General features: G+C 45.5%; 1 protein-coding gene across 1 annotated transcript in view; it reads right to left on the reverse strand.

Moving 5' to 3' along the window:
• The window catches only part of DDX31 (DEAD-box helicase 31), a 70065-nt gene that overhangs the window by 32574 nt on the left and 18956 nt on the right, over nt 1-18535 (reverse strand). The window contains exons 14-16 of the mRNA XM_035102204.3: nt 16969-17028; nt 9646-9696; nt 5939-6078 (exon numbers count right to left, since the gene is read on the reverse strand). Of these exons, the coding sequence (XP_034958095.1) occupies nt 5939-6078; nt 9646-9696; nt 16969-17028 (251 nt within the window). The remainder of the gene's footprint in view (nt 1-5938; nt 6079-9645; nt 9697-16968; nt 17029-18535) is intronic.

Genomic DNA, 18535 nt, shown 5'->3' on the forward strand with positions numbered 1-18535 from the left:
CAAATGACGTGTGAAAAACAAAATTGTGCACAATTCCGTCTAGTCAATAATCATTTTAAAATTATTATTATTTTATTCATTTCATATCTCACCCTTCCTCCCTAAAGAGCCCAGAGCAGCATCCATAAAACCCTCACCCAGTGCCCTGGGTATCAACTCCGTGCAAATGGGTTTTGTAGTTGTTAACTGAACCTCGGATTATCTTCCGTTAACCTTTCCCTTAAGACCACGATAGCATTTTGTACAATCCTGCCTCTTCCCCACTCCCTGATTTCTCATATAAACACACACACACACCTTTAAAATTTAGCTTCCTTTTGCATCCACATGGAATGAAACTGACGTTTCAAAGGAGAAATAGACAAGGAAAGTGGAGGGGAAGTCAGCTCTAAAGTGTAATTTTTCTTTTGCTGTGTGTGTGTGTGTGTGTTTTGCTTATGTCTCTCTTGGTTCCTCCGATTGAGACTTGCGGTTGTTTGGGGGTTGCGGGGGAGACAGGTTGAAAAGGATTGCATTGTTGTAAGAACAGCACAGGGGCTTCCTCGCCGACAGCTCATCAGACGGTTGCTTTATTTCCTAACAGCTGCCTAACGAAGTTTATAAAAGAAAGCGGATCCCCGTGAAGGCATGAAGCCACACACACACACACACCAGCTTCAGCCCCCTTTTCTGTGACGTGCTCCCTGCTGAGTGAACGAAGTTCGCTTATATGCAAGGTTGCAAGCTGGCAGCATGCCAAGCGCGAGGAGAGAAATGGCAGGGGTAGCGGGAGTAATTTTGGAGGAAGGGGGGTGTTATCTTGATATCTCCAGGAAATCACTGTCAAGTGGGGAGGGGGGGGGGAGAAGCTTTGACGTTTTCATTCACAAATGTGTCAGAGCAGTGGGGGAAACACCACTTCTTTAAAAAGAAAAAGAAAAAGAAAAAATGCTCTGCCATTCATATCTTAATTTTATGACTTAATATAATCAAGACTAACAAAAGGGGGTTATTGAGATCTAGCGCAGAGGTGAGGAATGATGGAAGCCAGATCTGGACCATTTTTCCTCAGAGGGTATTCCTGCCAGGTTCGCTGGGCCTTACTTCCCCAGGTTAGCCTAACCTATGCCATGAATCACAAAGTTGTTGGTTTTGTCTCTTGCCTCTGCTATGAACTCCCAAGAATGTAAGGCGGGCCCTGCGAGATCAAACCCAATTGTCTGTTCAGTTCAACATTGCCTTTCCACAATGCCAATCAGATGCCTCTGGGAAGCCCACAAGCAAGGGCGTTAAGATAGGCACCCCCAAACTGCGGCCCTCCGGATGTTTTGGCCTACAACTCCCATGATCCCTAGCTAAGAGGAACAGTGGTCAGGGATGATGGGAATTGTAGTCCAAAACATCTGGAGGGCCGAAGTTTGGGGATGCCTGGCGTAAGATTATCAGCCCTTTTCTCACTCCTGATTCCCAGGAACTGCTGCTGCAGATACTGAGCTAAATGAACCAAGGTGTAATGCAACTTCCCATGTTCCTATTTAATGCAGCCCTTTATAAGGACTGGAATCCTATGTTATTGTGTGGGGAAGGGCAGCACCTCAGTGGTAGAGCACCCGCTTTTGCATGCAGAAGGTCCCAAGTTCAATCCCCAACATCTCCAGGTAGGAGAAATACTCCTTGTCTGAACTCCTAAAGAGCTGCTGTCAGCTAGCGTAGACAAAAGTGAGCCAGAGGTAGGAGCTAGGGTCTGACTCAGTATAGCAGTTTCCTATCTTAACATTTCATCCTGCAGGAACATTCTGTTGCTAGGAGCCAGTCTTGAACAAGATAAAGTGGGGTGGGGGTTCCAGTGTGAAACTGAATTACAGCTTATCAAGAAGTTCAGTTCCATCACCTGTGGCCTGAATCTGTTTATAAACTCTGCTATAGGTATTCATTGGTTTACCAATGCCTGTATGTAAGCGACAATGCTGCTTTCCGAGCAATGACTGTATATCATTTTATCAAAAATGTACAAGAAAGAAAGAAAGAAAGGAAAGAAAGAAAGAAAGAAAGAAAGAAAGAAAGAAAGAAAGAAAGAAAGAAAGAAAGAAAGAAAGAACTTATTCATGAAGCTCATAGTTAAAACTATGGAATTACTCCTGCAGGAGGGAATGGTGGCCACCAACTTAAAAAGGTAAAGGGACCCTTGACCATTAGGTCCAGTCGCGGACGACTCTGGGGTTGCGGTGCTCATCTCGTGTTATTGGCCGAGGGAGCCAGCGTACAGCTTCCAGGTCATGTGGCCAGCATGACAAAGCTGCTTCTGGCGAACCAGAGCAGTGCACGGAAACGCCGTTTACCTTCCCACTGTAGCGGTCCCTACGGTATTTATCTACATGCACTTTGACATGCTTTCAAACTGCTAGGTGGGCAAGAGCTGGGACCAAGCAACAGGAGCTCACCCCGTCGTGGGGATTCGAACCGCTGACCTTCTGATCAGCAAGCCCTGGGCTCAGTGGTTTAACCCACAGCGCCACCCGCGTCCCTGGCCACCAACTTGGATGGCTTTAAAAAAAGCATTGGGCAAATTCATAGAGGAGAAGGCTATTGATGGCTACTAACCAAGACAGCTATGCTTTGCCTCCACAGCTGGAGGCAGCAATGCTTCTGAGTATCAGTTGCTGGAAACCACGTGGAGAGAAAGTGTTCTGCTATTCAGGTCCTGCTTTCTGGTTTCCCACAGGCATCTTGTTAGCCCCTGTGAGAACAGGATGCTGGAATAGATGGGTCATTGGCCTGATCCAGCAGAGCTCATTCTATGTACATTTAAGCTTTATCACAGTCTGTGGGTTGCATTACGCAGAGCAAACTCATTGAAGTTAGTCACGTCCATCAATTTCAATGGGCCTACGCTGAGCAGAACGAGCACTTACGAGAGTCCTGTGTTTCTTATGTTTTATATAATATATCCATCTGATCACACTGCTAACATCTTCTCTCCCTCCACCCATGTGTATATATGTACCTGTCAATAGTATTTCATGCATCTGATGAAGTGGGCTCTGGTCCACAAAAGTGGCACCTAAATTTGCTTTTTTCCTCTTCCCTTTCCATCACCTTTTCCTTTTGTGTTGCATCTTTTTGATTTTAAATCTTTGCGTGGGAATGGTCATGTTTTAGTTGATTATCTGTAAATCGTGCTGGGACTCTTTTCACCTGAAGAGCAGGACACAAATGCTCTAAATAAATAAAAAGACTAACAAATTTATTACAGCATAAGCTTTCATGGACTTAGAGACCACCTTGTCAGACACATAAAGCAATTTGTTCGCGTTAGTTAGCTCAGAGCAAATTGCTATCTGCCATGAATGTGCCCAAATCGTATTATTACTGTTGTCAGTTACATCAGTTCATTAAGCTTCATTAGTTTAAAAAGAGACAAGAGGCAGCCGACCAACCTTTCAGAAGGTGGCGGAACAGCTTTGCTTTCAAAGCACAATAGTTTATGCGCCAGACCAGCACATGGCCATTCTTCTGCCTCGTTTCCCACACTGAAATTGTCAGGATAAATTTCCACCAGGCTCCATTTATGAACGGAAAGGGCAATTAGATTTGATGCCACGTGTTGCCCTGGGCTTGGAACTGTCTATCCGGATCTGATCTGTAATCCATTAAGCCCATAGCCTGCTATCAGTCCCTTCTTACTTACACACAGGGATAATCCAGTTCCACATAGATTATCACACAGCAAGAAGCACCTACCTGTCCTAATTAGGCTCATAGATTCTGAAAGGAGGACTTTATAAATGCTCCACTAACCCAAGGTCCTGTCCCACAACAAAGGGGTCCTGACTCCTGTCCCCTTAAAATTTCCCCCCAGTCCTCCTGGGATATACTGGGAGTCTTTTCTAACTGGGGTGGGGAATTTTTTTTACAGCTCAAGGGCACATTCAATTCTCGGCAACTTCTCAGATGCCTCATGCCCATGACAAACAGGGCTAGAGGCAAAAGTGGGAGGAACAACAAATGCAAAAATTCACCTTTGTACAATAGGCTAGCTTACACACTCTCGCACACCCCTCTCTATTACTATTGCTGCCATTGATAGTAATGAAATCCCGGCATGATCTATAGAAATTGTGGAACACTTTAGAGCTACTGAACCAACTAATCAATCAATACAGCAAATTGATTATCCTAGGCCAGTTTATCGAGCCAAACAGCACCATCTATGAAGAAGAGTGAAGTAGCAGCAGGCTTGGTGAGATCTCAAGACTTGCAGGAGTACAATAAATATTTAAAAAGAACCCCCGGCTCCCAACACCACCTCCAAACACACACAGGGGGCATGGAATGGTGGTGACTGACTCCTGGTGGGAAATGATGGGGAACTGAGACGGGGTGGGGAGATGGAATGGATTATGGTGGTAGAGGACATGGCTGACTGGCTGGCACTCTGAACAGGAAAACACTCCACTGCAACTTTTCGTTGCAGGTTCCACTTATATGGGAAAAAAGTTACCGCATCAGTAAAGACGGGGCCTCACATCAACAGAAAAGCTTTACACATACAAATCCAGAAGGCATAACTCAACAAGTCTTCTTCTCTATCACATGTTGTAACTACTGAGCACTCTTTTCACTTTTTACTCAATTATGAGGCCACCTCCTATTCTGTTTCTCTTCCTATTCTGCAGCCTCTCATACCTCAATTTTCATCTTTGTCCCCATTTGCATGCCTCCCCTGTTGTCCTTTTCTGCATCCCCTCCTTTGCACTCCCCTGTTTTCATCTGCACCTTCCCCCCTCCTCTTGCCTCCTTTTACCCCTTGCAAACAGACCATCACTATTTCCACACCACCTCCTCCCTATTCTCCTACTTCTGCAGATATACCGTATGTTTCTACATGTTTAAGATGAATAGCTATTAAAAGCAAGCTCGTTCAGTTAAAGAAGGCTAAGTGATGAATGCTGTACATACACGAGTGTTTGCTTGTTAATAAAATACTTGCTGTAAATTACTACATTCTATTTGGAACTTGATCTTGAAGGCAACATTTGCTACCAGGAGTGAAGTGATATTTTAGCGCTACTTTATCACTCACCCATGCGGCAGCTGAGGAAAGGAAGAGGGGGAGCCTTAAGTAAAGCAGGGATGGAAGGACAATGAGAAGGAAAAAGTTGCAGTATAAAACAACAGCAGAGGTTTGAGTAAGGCATGGATAGAGGAGGAATAAAGTGGTGGTCTTAAGCAAGATTTCAGTATAGCTAGAAGGGAACTGAGAACATCTTTGTTGTGTAAGCTTTTTCGTGCTGGCTTCTGTGTTGTACCCATCTCCACTATATCTCCTTGTTAAAACACGAAAATAAAAATCAGTATTTCTTTCTCCCCAGTCTATTCAAACCTCTCCTGTTGTTTTAAACCTTCTCACTTCCATGCAATGGTCTCTATGAATGGGCTATTAATAACAATAAAAATAACAATAAGTACTGTAATCAGTTGTGTCCAACTAAGTTCTACTCTGCATTGCCCCACTGAAATTAATGGACCCACAATAGTCATGTCCACCAATTTCAGTGGGTCTACTGTGAGTAGGACAAGCACTGGTTTCATCATCATCATCATCATCATCATTTCTCCCGTATCGGTCTCTACAGCCACAGCAGGCGCTGCAACCTTCCAATAGCTCGCCTGTACCCCCAAAGGCACACTCCTCCATTGTCTCCTGAGACACAAGGATGCCAACCAACTGAGAATTCCATTAAATCATTTTTGTAATGAATTTATTTTCTTTTAAAAAATCTCTTTAAGAATCATACTTCAGCTGTCATTAAAAACATCCTGCTAAAAAGAAGGTAGCAACTACCATCCATTTGTAATGAGACACAGCAGAGCAGATACCTTATTATTGGTTTAGCTAGGAAGTTTGGTTGGAGAGGAGCGGAGTGTTGGGGGGGATGGAGGGGAGTTTGTGACTCACTTAATCTTGCAAGAAGCCAAGAAGTTGACATATTCCGCCTCTGAAGGTGCAAGGATGAGCAGGCTGTTCCCGTGACTGCCAATCCGAGCTGTCCTCCCAACACGGTGGACATATTCGGCAAGCGAAGCTGGAGGATTATACTTTAAAAAAAGAAAAGGAAAAGAAAAAATAATGTGTGAGAGAGAGAGGAAGTTTGGAGTGGAGGGGAAGAGAAGGAATTAGCAGATTGCATGGGTGGTTAATTATCAGAGAGAATGCTGTGTCGGAGGTCATTTAGAAAAATAAATCCCAGGTCACATCAGCTTCCTTTTCCAAGGAAAGAAATGGCTTATCAGAACCCATCATCCTCATATTCCCGCAAACATCATTCACAGCTACAGTGATAACAAGGGGTTTTTTTTGACATATGAATATGACACATTGGCCAAGCTGTCTTCTCACCAATTTTTTTAAAAAAACAAAATTTGTTTCTATGCGGGTGGGGTGGGGGCATCAGTGACCTATTTGCTTCCTTCCTTAATATGCATCAGCTGCTCGCCATAGGCGCGAGACAAATAAACCCAGAGAGGGCACCTGAGTTGGTTCCCCTTAAAATTATATTGGCTTAAGTATACAGTAATTGGCTTGCTTAAAGCTTTCCGAGACCTGCTACTCAGCGGAGAGATGCATTTACATAGGCTTAGCTTTACAGTGGCATGGCATTTGATGGCTGATTCACACATTACATTGCTACCGTATATGTACCGGTACACTGAGTACACGCCTCAAAATGTTAAAAAATGACAAACAGAGGGGAAAGCTGCATTCCATACACTTGCAGGACTGCTTCACACATGCAAGGTCAATTCCTTAGGATGGACTACAACACGGGGCAATCACTCATACAGTATGTGCGAATTGGGTTTCGCAGACCGACTGATCGGGTTTCCTGCCCCCCCCAAATAATTTCAAAACACGCATCTTCTTTTTTTGTAACAGGTTCCAGTTTATGCTTTCAATTAGCAAGCAAAGGAATGAAGGGCAGGGAACTCAAATGACACCTGAAGGTGAGTGTCGTATTGTAGCGGCACCATATTTATTCATTTTATTTCTGAACTGCCTTCTTTGTGGGGGGGAAACTGTATGTAGCCGAGTGCCAGAGAATCTGCTCTGCACACAGAAACTTCCAGGTTCAATCCCCGAATTCTCCTGGCAGGGCTGGGAGATATCCCAGTCTGAGGGGAGAGGAGATAGCCATCTTCAAATATCTATCATGGAAAATGGGCGGCTTGTTTTCTCCTGCTCTGGAGGCTAGAACCCCAATATATAGATTCAAGTTTCACAAAAGGACATTCTGACTAAACACCAGGAAGAACTTGCTGACAGTAAAAGCTGTTCAACATTGGAATGGACTCCCTTGGAAGGTGGTGAACTCTCCTTCACTCGAGGTTTTCAAGCAGAGGTTGGACAGCCACCTGCCATGGATGCTTTAGCTGAGATTCCTGCATTGGAATCTAGACGACCTGCAGGTTCCCTTCCAACTCAATGATTCTATGATTTTATGATTGCATGAAAACCTGGAGAGCTGCTGCCGGTCAGTATAGGCAATACTGCACTAGATAGATCAAGGGTCTCACTCCATATAAGGCAGCTTCCTATGTTTCCTGGAAAGTACCGCATAGACTCAGTAGCAGAGAATCTGCTTTGCATGCAGAAGGTCCCAGGTTCAATCCCCCAACGGCATCTCCAGCTAGCGCTGGGAGAGACCCATTGCTTGAAACTCTGAAGTGTTGCTGCCAGTCAGTGTAAACAATACTTAGCTAAACCAAGGGCCTGAGTTAGAATAAGGCAGGTTCCCATGTTCCTATCTAGTATGAGTTTACTCTGCTGTTTGCTTATTCCCTCATCAGAAACCTAAAGACCGATCAGCGACAGCCCTGTTCCATCATTTCCCCCTGTGCCCTCTGGCATGCCTTCGACAGGCTGCAGGGCCACCCGAGACACACAGAGAGTAATCTAATTGTTTCCCACAGGTCTCTCCTTGGGCTTATCCGGATGACCGAGCCAAGCCTTCTGGACAAGCAGCAACTTCCCCAGGGTCTCCAACACACTGTCATCTAATATGGTGTGTGTGTGTGTGTGTCAACCTGCAAGCTAACCCTGCACCTGAAAAGAGGCATGAACATTCAGGAAGGAGGCAGCATTTTATTTATTTATTAAATTTCTAAACCACCCTTGATCTGATGGCAGAAAAGTACTGCTCTCTTATTTACAGGCCAGTGGGACACCTGCTGTTAGGACTGGCGAAAAAGCATTTATGTTTAGAGGGGTATGTTGGTGAGATGTGAATGCTCATACATGGGGGGCAAGTGTGTGCTTGTATGCCAGAGGTAGGGAAGCTGAATGCAGCTTCCTAGGCCTCTCTGCCTGGCCCTTGGACACTCCTCAGACCACACCCCTCACTTGCCCTGATTTGAACAGTTTTGCCTGGCTGGGATATGTCCTTGCTCTGATGCGTAGCATAGGAAACTGCCTTAAACTGAGTCAGAGTATTCGGTCCACCTAGCTGGTGACTGACAGCACCTCTACGGGATTTCAGGATTTCATTGCCCCCCCCCAGTACGCTGCCTTGGGAAGGGGGTGTAGCTTGCGACGAGCCCTCTCGACGACATTGCCAATAGATTATGAGACGAAAGGGTACAGTAGTAAAGCAATCGCCCCTCAATTCCTTACGCCTTAAAATAAACCCCTCAATTCTGGGCTTCTCAGTAAAGAGAGTCTAATTCCAGCTTTCACGGCCTGATCTCACAAACACTCAGGGCTATTTGAATGAACAACCCCTTGCCTACAGAACAGGGACTCCCTCAACTCAGACCCCCAACTGTATCAGTCTGCCATATCACCCTGGCAAACTTGTGGCACTCTAGGTTTTCACCATACTGCCCTTCCTGTGTGTCTCTAGGACACAAACTATCCCCTTTTCCTTAGGTTAAGTTTTGCCCTCTTCAGAGTCTCCACCTCAGTGAGTTTTAATACGCTGCTGGAATAACCAAGACGATACTCTTTGGCACAAAAAGAAGATGAATTTTATTTTCTTGAGAACATAGGTTTTTCTTTTCTTAATGATGCATAAGTTTACAAGCTTAGTTACAGTTAATACATTAACTCTGTCAGACTTTAACTTCAAGTTATCCTAAGCCTAATCTAAACCACCACTATCCTGGCCCCTTCTTCTTCCCTCTTCGTCCCCACACTCCCCCTCTTCCAACTGCCAAAACGGTTATTCCCTCCTTTTTAAACTGGGTACCATCCCACCTCCTAAAGATGTCAGTTAAACTGGAGGTGGATTAACTCTTTCTAATCCAGGGTGTAATAAATCTTCCATCCTGGGGCTAATCCGTTACATAGCTCAATCACAGAGCACTTGGTTTGCATGCAGAAGGTCCTAGGCTCAATTTTTCCAGTCTCTCCTGTTAAGAACCATTCTGCACAGCAAATGACCTTTGGGAAAGAATTATGCCAGAGGCTGAGTCTGGTTTTTAGATCTTGAGAGGTCTAGCTAAAAACCTAAGTAGAATCAACAAGCTGGATGCCTGCCCCCTCCTGATGCACAACCTACAGCATTCCAGAGCTCTGCACCAGGTTTCTGTGAGGTTGAGGATTGATCCCTCTACCCATCAATCACATAACACACACATGCACAGGAAATAAAGGAAAGAAAAACTTACCTGTACAATCCAGGTAACCTGTGGCAGGTCTAATCCACGAGCAGCAACGTCCTTTGAAAAGGAACAAGGTATGATGAGCTCAGTTTTTAGACTTACGTTCACTACATTTATTATGGTTTATCCTGTTATTCATCCAAGGTGTTCAGGAGCAGATTACAATCAATCAACTGTGGAGATGTTACACTAAACTGGGGTTTGGCACTCTATGGGAAATTGGGGCGGGGTGTAGAGAAAGGGGAGAACCTTAACCTCCAAAAAGCTATTGCAACAAAGAAGGAAACAATTCTAAACTCAAATAAGAACATCCCCTATAGACCCACAAAATGAAAGAGCCAAACAAAAATGCTAGCAAGGGCCCGTGAACAACAATTCCCAGCAAGTTGGATAATTAAATCAAATAAATATATGCATGATCATATGTTCATAAGTTGTTTTATATAAAAAGATATTTCAACCCAAAGCACTATGAATGCATATCCACAGCCCTTTAAATAACATACTGTATTTCAGGAAAAATACGAAAAAATGCAATATTAAGAATGAGTCCTATGCTCATTAACTCCCTTCTCCACCTAGTTTCTTGATTTCAACAAATGATACACTACATCTGAACCAGCAGCTATGGCTTGCATTTTGTTTCTGAACACTAACTTAAAGCAGATTTTGCAAGGCAAAGTGCAAACCATTGTTTACTAAGAATTAACTCTCTTGAAGCCAAGCAGGAAAGGGGAAGTGTGTGCAAACAAAGGACTTGTTCCCAGAGTAACAAAATTTTACACCTGAACTAAGCCAGAGGTGTGAGTCCTAACCTGTATCTGTCCCTTTGATCTCTGTGCTGAAGCCCAAGTAGTATGAGTTACATTGCACCCTCTTCCACTTTCTCTTGGACCTCTAGCTGCGAAGTCTACTTGGATATACCTTCTTGAGGAGCAAACTGGCTCATTTGTTTCTCCTAGTTAGTTAGCTAGCACCAGAGAACTTCCTATCAAAAAATGGACTTCCCTTGATAAACAGAAGCTTTCTTATTTCATACTGAGTCTCAGCCCGAACACTGTCTGTTTAAAGGTTTGCTCCAGCCATATGCCAACAAAACTTGGGATCTTAACAGCTGCAGAATCTGGGGCTGATGCATTCCTCAGCATGGAAACCTATACTGGCGGGTGAAAAACCCCTAACGCCAAATAAGAACACAAGAAAAGTCCTGCTGGATCAAGCCAATGTCCCATCTAGACCAGCCTCATGTTCTCACATGGCCAACCAGATGCTTCTAGCAAACCCGCAAGCAGGATCCAACCACAAAAGCCCTCTCCAACTGGAACTGCAATTAGCGATCACAAGTGTTGGAATAGGATTTTCAAATTTTGTTTTTATATATAAAAAAGCGCGACTATAAAACAACACTTTCCATCCAGGTCCAACCCAACCCTAGTTGAGCTTTCCTTTCGTAGCGCCAAAATAAAAGGGGGGGGGGTTAAGGGATTTAAATTGGATTTGACCGATCGCTTCAGCTTATTAGATGCCATTATGCCAAGATATTGGATTTAGTTTTAAGGAGCTGCCAAGTTAAGAAGGGGGATTTATTACACCCAGCCGCGACCGGCGTCGAGTCGCCGCCTGTTCCCAGTCCACTTGATGAAGCAGATACACTGCCAAAAGAGGTTATTAGTTTAAGCAGATCAAGGCACAACACCATGCAAAGCCGTAATGAGTATGCAAATATATCATCTCTGGTTACAGCTCTTCGCCAGCATGGTTTTCGCTCTCTTCTCCTGCAATTAAAACCAGCTGCCTCCCAACACAAATCGCACTTTCATTCACTCACACTCCTCACGCACAGTCATTCTGATTCTGCAGGTGCACTAGAGTCACATCTGCACCACACATTTAAAGCACTATGATACCACTTTAAACAGCCATGACCTTCCCCAAAGAAGCCTGGGATCTGTTTGCTGTTAAGGGTCCTGGGAGTTGTTATGAAAACCCCCTTCCCCCTTCCAGAGAGAAGTTTAACAATCAATTCCTCTTCTCGGGGCTCTCGGGCAATAGTAGCTCCAGAAGGGTATCTCTTTAAATTCTCAGCACCCGTAACAAACTAGAGTTTCCATCATGCTTTAAGGGTGCTGAGAGGTTTCCAGAGAGTCATATTTCCCTCCTGGTGCTACAGTTCCCAGAGTCCCCTAGGAAAAGGGACTGATTGCTAACACATGCTGGGAATTTGGAAGGGGAATTGGTGAGTGTTCTCTAACAACTCTCAGTACGTTTAACAAGTGACAGTTCCCCCAAAGGGAGGGCTTGACTGTTTCAAGTGGTATGATGTTGCTTTAAGTGTATAGCGTAGATAGGGCCAGATTCTCTGCGAACGGCAACAGCACTCCTATAAAATGTTATGAGACTTTAACTTAATGGTGTGTTTGTGTGTGTGTGTGTGTGTGTAATATCGCACACCAACCGAATAATCTCATTTGGCTAAAGTTCCCAGGAGAAGAGAAGGCGGATGGACACTGTTGGCGAGAAGTTGGGTTAAATGAGCATTCCAAGTAATCGAGATCTCTTGTCTTACCACCCTTCAAAACAGGCACAAAACCACCAAGGAGGACGAAGCCTGAGTGAGGCCTTGAAATGAAAACTGAAACAGGCCATGAGGGCCCCATTCCCTCAACCAGGCAAAGGCAAAAAGGGATCAGGACTCTGGTATTGATGCTAGTCTAGCCAACCCAGAGGATACATTCTGCCAGCCTGGGGCAGAAGGTGCTGCTCAATTAACCTTCTCCCCTAACCCACCAATCAGGGCACTGATAGTGGGCCTGACCAATCTAGATGTTTCAAACAGCTAGCCAATGGTAGGAGCTGGAGTTGTAGGCTGCTATTCCCTTCTGGGCCCTTCTGAGGCCCCAGGGCACACAGTCCATGGCAGGGGTCGGCAAGGTTTACTGCCCATGGGCCAGATCACTCCCATGGAGATTGTCCGCAGGCCGGACTGGCGCAGCGAGATGCCGGAAATTGTGTCTGCGCATGTCCGCGGCCCCGGAAATCGCTTCTGCGCATGCCCAGACGCTGAAAATTGCACCTGTGCAGAAGCGATTTTCGGCGCCTGGACCTGCATAGACGTGCTTTCTGGTATCTGCGCGTGCGCAGATGCGATTTCTGGTGCCGCTCGGCGAGTCCCTGCACCGCGCCGATTTAGCGCAGCGCGTGGGGGACTCACCGAGTGGCCGGATCGGGGGCTGGTAAAATGGTCTTTGTGAGCCACATCTGGCCCATGGGCCGCACGTTGCTGACCCCTGGTCCATGGCATGAGTTTACTGACTGAACCTTCTTCCTCTCTCTCCAGCATTACACTCACTGCTGAGACTGCCCCCCCACCCACTTGAACTTTTGTTTTAGAGGATATAGCTTCCAGGACCACTGAGCGTGCCATTTTGGCAAGGAATGAAGATTGTGTCTCATTTTAGAAGCCAGTTCCTAAATGGGTGGCGTGTGAGACAACAGGGTCTAGCTGCTGCAATGCTCATTCAAGATTCCTTGTCTTGTTGCACCAAACCAGGGACAGGAACCCAAGGGCCACTTTCTCAATTGTTCAGGGGCCTTGTGCCAGTGGTGGGCAGACAAGGAGTACAAAAAATTGCCTTTGTACAGCCAGCTAATTTCTAAACACACTTCTCTTTATTATGCTCCATCCAGAAAATCAAAGGTATTATTAGAGTTCAAAGACACATCTCTGCCAAGCGAAAAACACTGGAGAAGCATTTGAAGCAAGGTTGCTGAGAGGGCGTGGTCTGGAGGAAAAGAGGGTGTGGCCTGGGGAAATAGGGTGGGGCTTGTGAAGGGGTGCGACCTGGGGAGACTCAAGGATCAGACCTGTAGGCTGGAGTTTTCGCACAGGAAGTAAAATAAAAATCAGTGAGCCTGGTGTCTTAAGAGGCAACAAAATGTGTTATCAGCAACCTTGGGATAAAAAAGGTCCCTTGTGAGCAAAGGCTGGGGTCTACATGCAGTGACTGGGACTATGTGCACGTAAAGCCCCCCTTAGGTGGAGAAACGAACAGCAGCCCCCATGTCTTACCAGTAGTATGAAGCCTCTAGATTGGCCTGGCCTGGTATAAATACCATGAATGGGCAAGAAAGTTAGTTTTCTGTCTTTGCTGCACTTCCATCTCCACCTCTGGAGCTGAGGCAGGGGTGTTTTAAAACTCTTTCCAAATTTGGATCCTGTGTACAATCCCAATGCTCAGGACCCACCAAAATCCCCAAGATTTAGGGACAGAAGAGAGAGAGAGAAATCTGATGAAGTCGTTCCTGAAAGGCCTTGAAGGCCTTAGTCTTGACAATTGGCAGCCTCCGCAAGGCCTAGAAGGTGCAGATGGAAGGCAGCTCGTTCAGGTGCCAGGCTGTCAGTTGGATTAAAATGACTCATTTATTTACCAAAAAGAGGCACACACAAAGCGCTTTAGCTAAAACAGGGGGAAGCGAGAAAAGAGAGGCAGAGTCGGGGGGTGGGGAGAGAGAGGGCCAAGCGGAAGGTAGGAGCTCTCATGCCTTCCCAGCCTGCCAAGAGTCATTACAGCTGAGTGTCGAAAGCCATCAGCGGGGAAGGGACCCCCGTCGGCCAAGTGACAGATTGGGCTGCACGATTGGAGGAGGAAGGAGAGGGGGAGAGCGCAGAAAGCTGTCAGAGGGCGAAAGCGTTTGGCCGCGCCCGCCAGAAAACTGGCAGGATGAGTTAGCGTGATGGAGTTAACAGGCAAACAAATCTCCAAAATGATCTTCCTCTCACTGAACTTGCTTCCCCCCCCCACTAAAAAAGCAGGAGCACCTCCCTGAGAAAGGCAAGCAAAGAACTTCAGTGAAGGAGAAAGCACAGACGTTTTGCAAGAGAAGCCCTGGTCTGTTTTTCAAATGTTAATTGGGTGTGTTTAGGCAAAAAATTACAATTACTGCATAGGAACAGCATAGGAACCTCTGGTGGGCCATCTAACTAAGTATTGTCTACATCAAAGGTTACCAACCTTGAATGTTTCCAGGGCTGCCTCTGGCCAGATGCCCCAGACCAATTTTTCATTATTATTTTTACAAAAAGCAAGCCTCTAGCTCTTCTAGAAAGAAAGTTATGCGGCAAAATGTGCAGGCACACACTAAGCGATTTCTTTGTGGCTACCTCATATATTTTTCCTCATATTGAGGAATGCTCCTTGTTATTAGACAGCAACAGTGTGTGTGTGTGTGTGTGTGTGTGAGAGAGAGAGAGAGAGAGAGAGAGAGAGAGGGAGCGGGAGAGAGAGAGGGAGAGATATGTCCATATTCAGGACCAACAAGGCATTGCTGACTTCCCATGGTAAGCATAGTTATTTGGCATAGTTCTCTCTTTAATTCTGTGTTATACTGTGCTCTACAGAAGTCATTTTTGTGTCATGACACGCCCAATCCACGGCAGCCATTTTTTAACTTGCACCCCGAACACTCTCAAAATTTGAAAAATGCCCACTAGTCAAAGAAAGGTTGGCTTCTACTATTAATTCCATAGTTTTGGAGGGGTGTGACTGCCATTATTGTTTTTGTGCCATAGAAACTGGCGCAGGGAAATAAACAGGAGATCCAGGGGAAACATACTGGTTAGCACGGCAAACGGCAAACACAAGGTCATGGGACTCATGCACTCTAGAGAAACAAGAGAAGATAATTTTGGGACCTGAAGGCAGAAAATCCAAACAGCTTTCCTCACTACTCAGATAGTAGGAATTAAAAAAACAAACAAACAAAAACCACGCAAAGTGTCTTTCATTGGAGGTAGACTGCTGTAGCTGCACCAAACGGTCCCAAACGGTACGGCTGGCCAATCCTGCTTATTCGGATCAAGGGAGGCCAGGTTAATCCAGCATTCCGTTCTCACAGTGGCCAACCAGATGTCCCAATGGAAAGCCCACAAACAGGACCTCAACCATGGCAACTGGAAATCCTTAAGGACTAGCCACATTACAGCTCTGGCAATTGGAAATATAGCTGCTACACCCAAGGACAGTCTGCTGCTAAATATGGATGCTGAGGACAGACAAGAGGAGAAGGCTGCACTCTTCCTGCTTGGTTAGCGAGGAACTAAAGGCACTGGAAATTATCAGCAGTGGAAGGGAATTAGCTGCTGGACCTTTGGGCCTGATCCAGCAGGACTCTTTGATGCCCACCTTGCTCCTGTTCCCAAAACGTGCAACCACTTTCCAATTAAAATAAAAATAAAAATCATCAAGCAAAGCCACGTTATGGCAACCCAGAGCGTCAGAGGTGGCCAGAACTTTTCAGCTCCAACGGCTCCTGATAGCTGTTAATTTACACATTTATGGTAGGCAGCCATCACTGAGACACACAGATTTCCCAGGCTTAACAGCTGCCATGGTTAAGTGAGCAAATTGTGTAGTGATGCAGCAGTCTGAAGCAGTAGAGAGAGAGGTTACTAGCATCCCGCAAACAGTGATGGTCTTCTATCCGCCCTTGAAGCGAGTTTGAGTTTATAATAAAACAGGTCATTGTGCTTTGATCTCAGTATTCTTAGTTAATCAGGACTAGACAGACAACAGACATGGCAACTGGAAATCCACTGGGCATGCAGTCCTCACTCCTCCTCTATTTTGGACTCCTCTTACCCTAAATTCATTCCATGTCCTTCCCTGCCAGATGACAAGATAAACTGGGTGTCAATTAACCCTGCTCATATTCAAAGCTATACCAGGGACTGGTTGGATGCTAAAGAATGGTGGGAGAAACCAGCTGGGGAAACCCCAAGGGAAGAAGGCTCAGAACTGTGGTATTGGGGGTGGGATGATGATGAGTGGTCAGAGAGAGAAGAGGAAGAAGGAGGAGGTGCCAGAAGCTGAAGAGGTAACAGGGCTTAGGGAGCAGGGAGAGTCTGTGGCAGACAGCAGACCGGAATCAGAGGTAGATGCTGAAGTAGAAAAGGAGGGAAGCAAAGAAGTGGAGATGAGTCAGGCTTGTGAAGAGTTATGAGTGTCTCCCCCTCCTGCTGTGATAAGCTCCTCCCCCCCCCCCCGTCTCCCAGAACCAGGAGAGGCATAAAGTGGGAGAAGCAAAGACAGGCACACAGGCGCAGTCTCTGACCGCTTGGGGGAAAAACCCTGCAGTGGAGGAAACATAAGCGGCTGTGGGGAGGCAGGACCTTTAGTCTCAGCAACTGCCTCATGGGGGCAAGACCTGAGTTGCTGTGCTCATTAGACATGACACTCCTGTGCAGATCCTCTTTTGCTAATGTAAACTCCAGCTTGCTTGGTGCAATATACCGCTCAACCGCTCCTGTCAACTTATAATCCAGTAACTTACTGTGCAGAGTAAAATGCTCGTCTTTGATTGCAAGAAGTCCTGGAAGACAGATGTCCTCTCCTAAAAGAAATGAAGGGATTTATGAGGCAAGCATCCATGTGCTTCGTGAGCAAAATTAATCCCATAGATGGGCAGGACATGGATCATGAAAGGTTACAAAGGATTTGGGGGTTTGGATAGAGCCTATGAGACCTGTCAATGTGAGAGGCTGAGGAAAAAAAGATTATGCAAACTAATTATAAATAACCAAGTATGATGCATGTTTAATTGGTTTTTAAATTATTTACACTGTAAGCTCCTTGCAGCAGGGACTCTAACGAAAACTGTGCTTGGATAGCACTACACAAATAAGCAGATTAAAGCCATTTAATTGGTTAATCATTGAGGGGGGTTTCAACACAAGGGGTTGGGCAATGGGAAAACTTGTTGGTTAGACACTATCTTAGTTCTGCAGCGGGGATGAAAGAGGAACTCTCAGACATGGCTTTCCCCTCTAATATTGACTGGTAGATTTTAAATTAATTAATTTACTGTCATGCTAGCCTTCAAGGGCTAGTATGGGCTCTGGCTACAAATCCACTTAACAAGTTACCTCACTCAACTCACATCTTACCACCTTCTTTGCAGGAATATCATGGGGGATTTTGCCAAAAGCCTTACTGAAATCAAGATATACTATGTTCACAGAATTCCACCAAGCTGGTAACTCCACCAAAAAAAGAAATGAGATTTGTCTGGAGTAACTTGTTTTTGAGAAACCTCTGCTGGGTTTTCTAAGTGCTCACAGACTGACTGTTCCAGGACCTTTCCTGGTATTGATGTCAAATTCAAAAGTCAGTAGGTACCTGGGTCTTCTCCCCCCCCCGCCCCTTTTTGAAGAGGGGAACATTTGGCTACCTCCAGTCTGCAGAGACCTCACCTGTTCTTGTTTACTTAATGCTGTTCATTGGCAGTAACAATAAAGCCTTGACAGACCAATGGTGTCACTTGATATTATATGGCAATTTCCTAGGAGCCAAATCTGCATATCATATTAAAGGCACTTTTGCACCTAAAGTGCAGAGGTTTTAAAAATAAATAAATAAACTCTGTCAGCTTGGGTAGGGGCTAATAATTAATGAGAGCAGAATAGGCATGGAAGAGGACAAAACTAGATGCACCAGTGTGCGCCAAATAAAGCAACTAGGCCAAGCTGCAATCAAACCCCAAGCAAAGGACCTTGTATTGATGAGACCAGCCTGTGCCCAGCAGCGCCATATGGGAGGCACAATTTAGTACCATTAATGCCCTTAATTTGAAGATAAAAAGGTAAAGGTAAAGGGACCCCTGACAGATAAGTCCAGTCGTGAACAACTATGGGGTTGTGGCGTTCATATTGCTTTAAAGGCGTCTGTCCACTTTTCTAGGTCATGTGGCCAGCATGACAAAGCCGCTTCTGGCAAAACCAGAGCAGCACACGGAAACGCTGTTTACCTTCCCGCCGGAGCGGTACCTATTTATCTACTTGCACTTTGACATGCTTTTGAACTGCTAGGTTGGCAGGAGCAGGGACCAAACAACGGGAGCT

This window comes from Zootoca vivipara, chromosome Z2 (genome assembly GCF_965207765.1).
Source record: "Zootoca vivipara chromosome Z2, rZooViv2.hap1.1, whole genome shotgun sequence".
Lineage (NCBI taxonomy): Eukaryota > Metazoa > Chordata > Lepidosauria > Squamata > Lacertidae > Zootoca > Zootoca vivipara.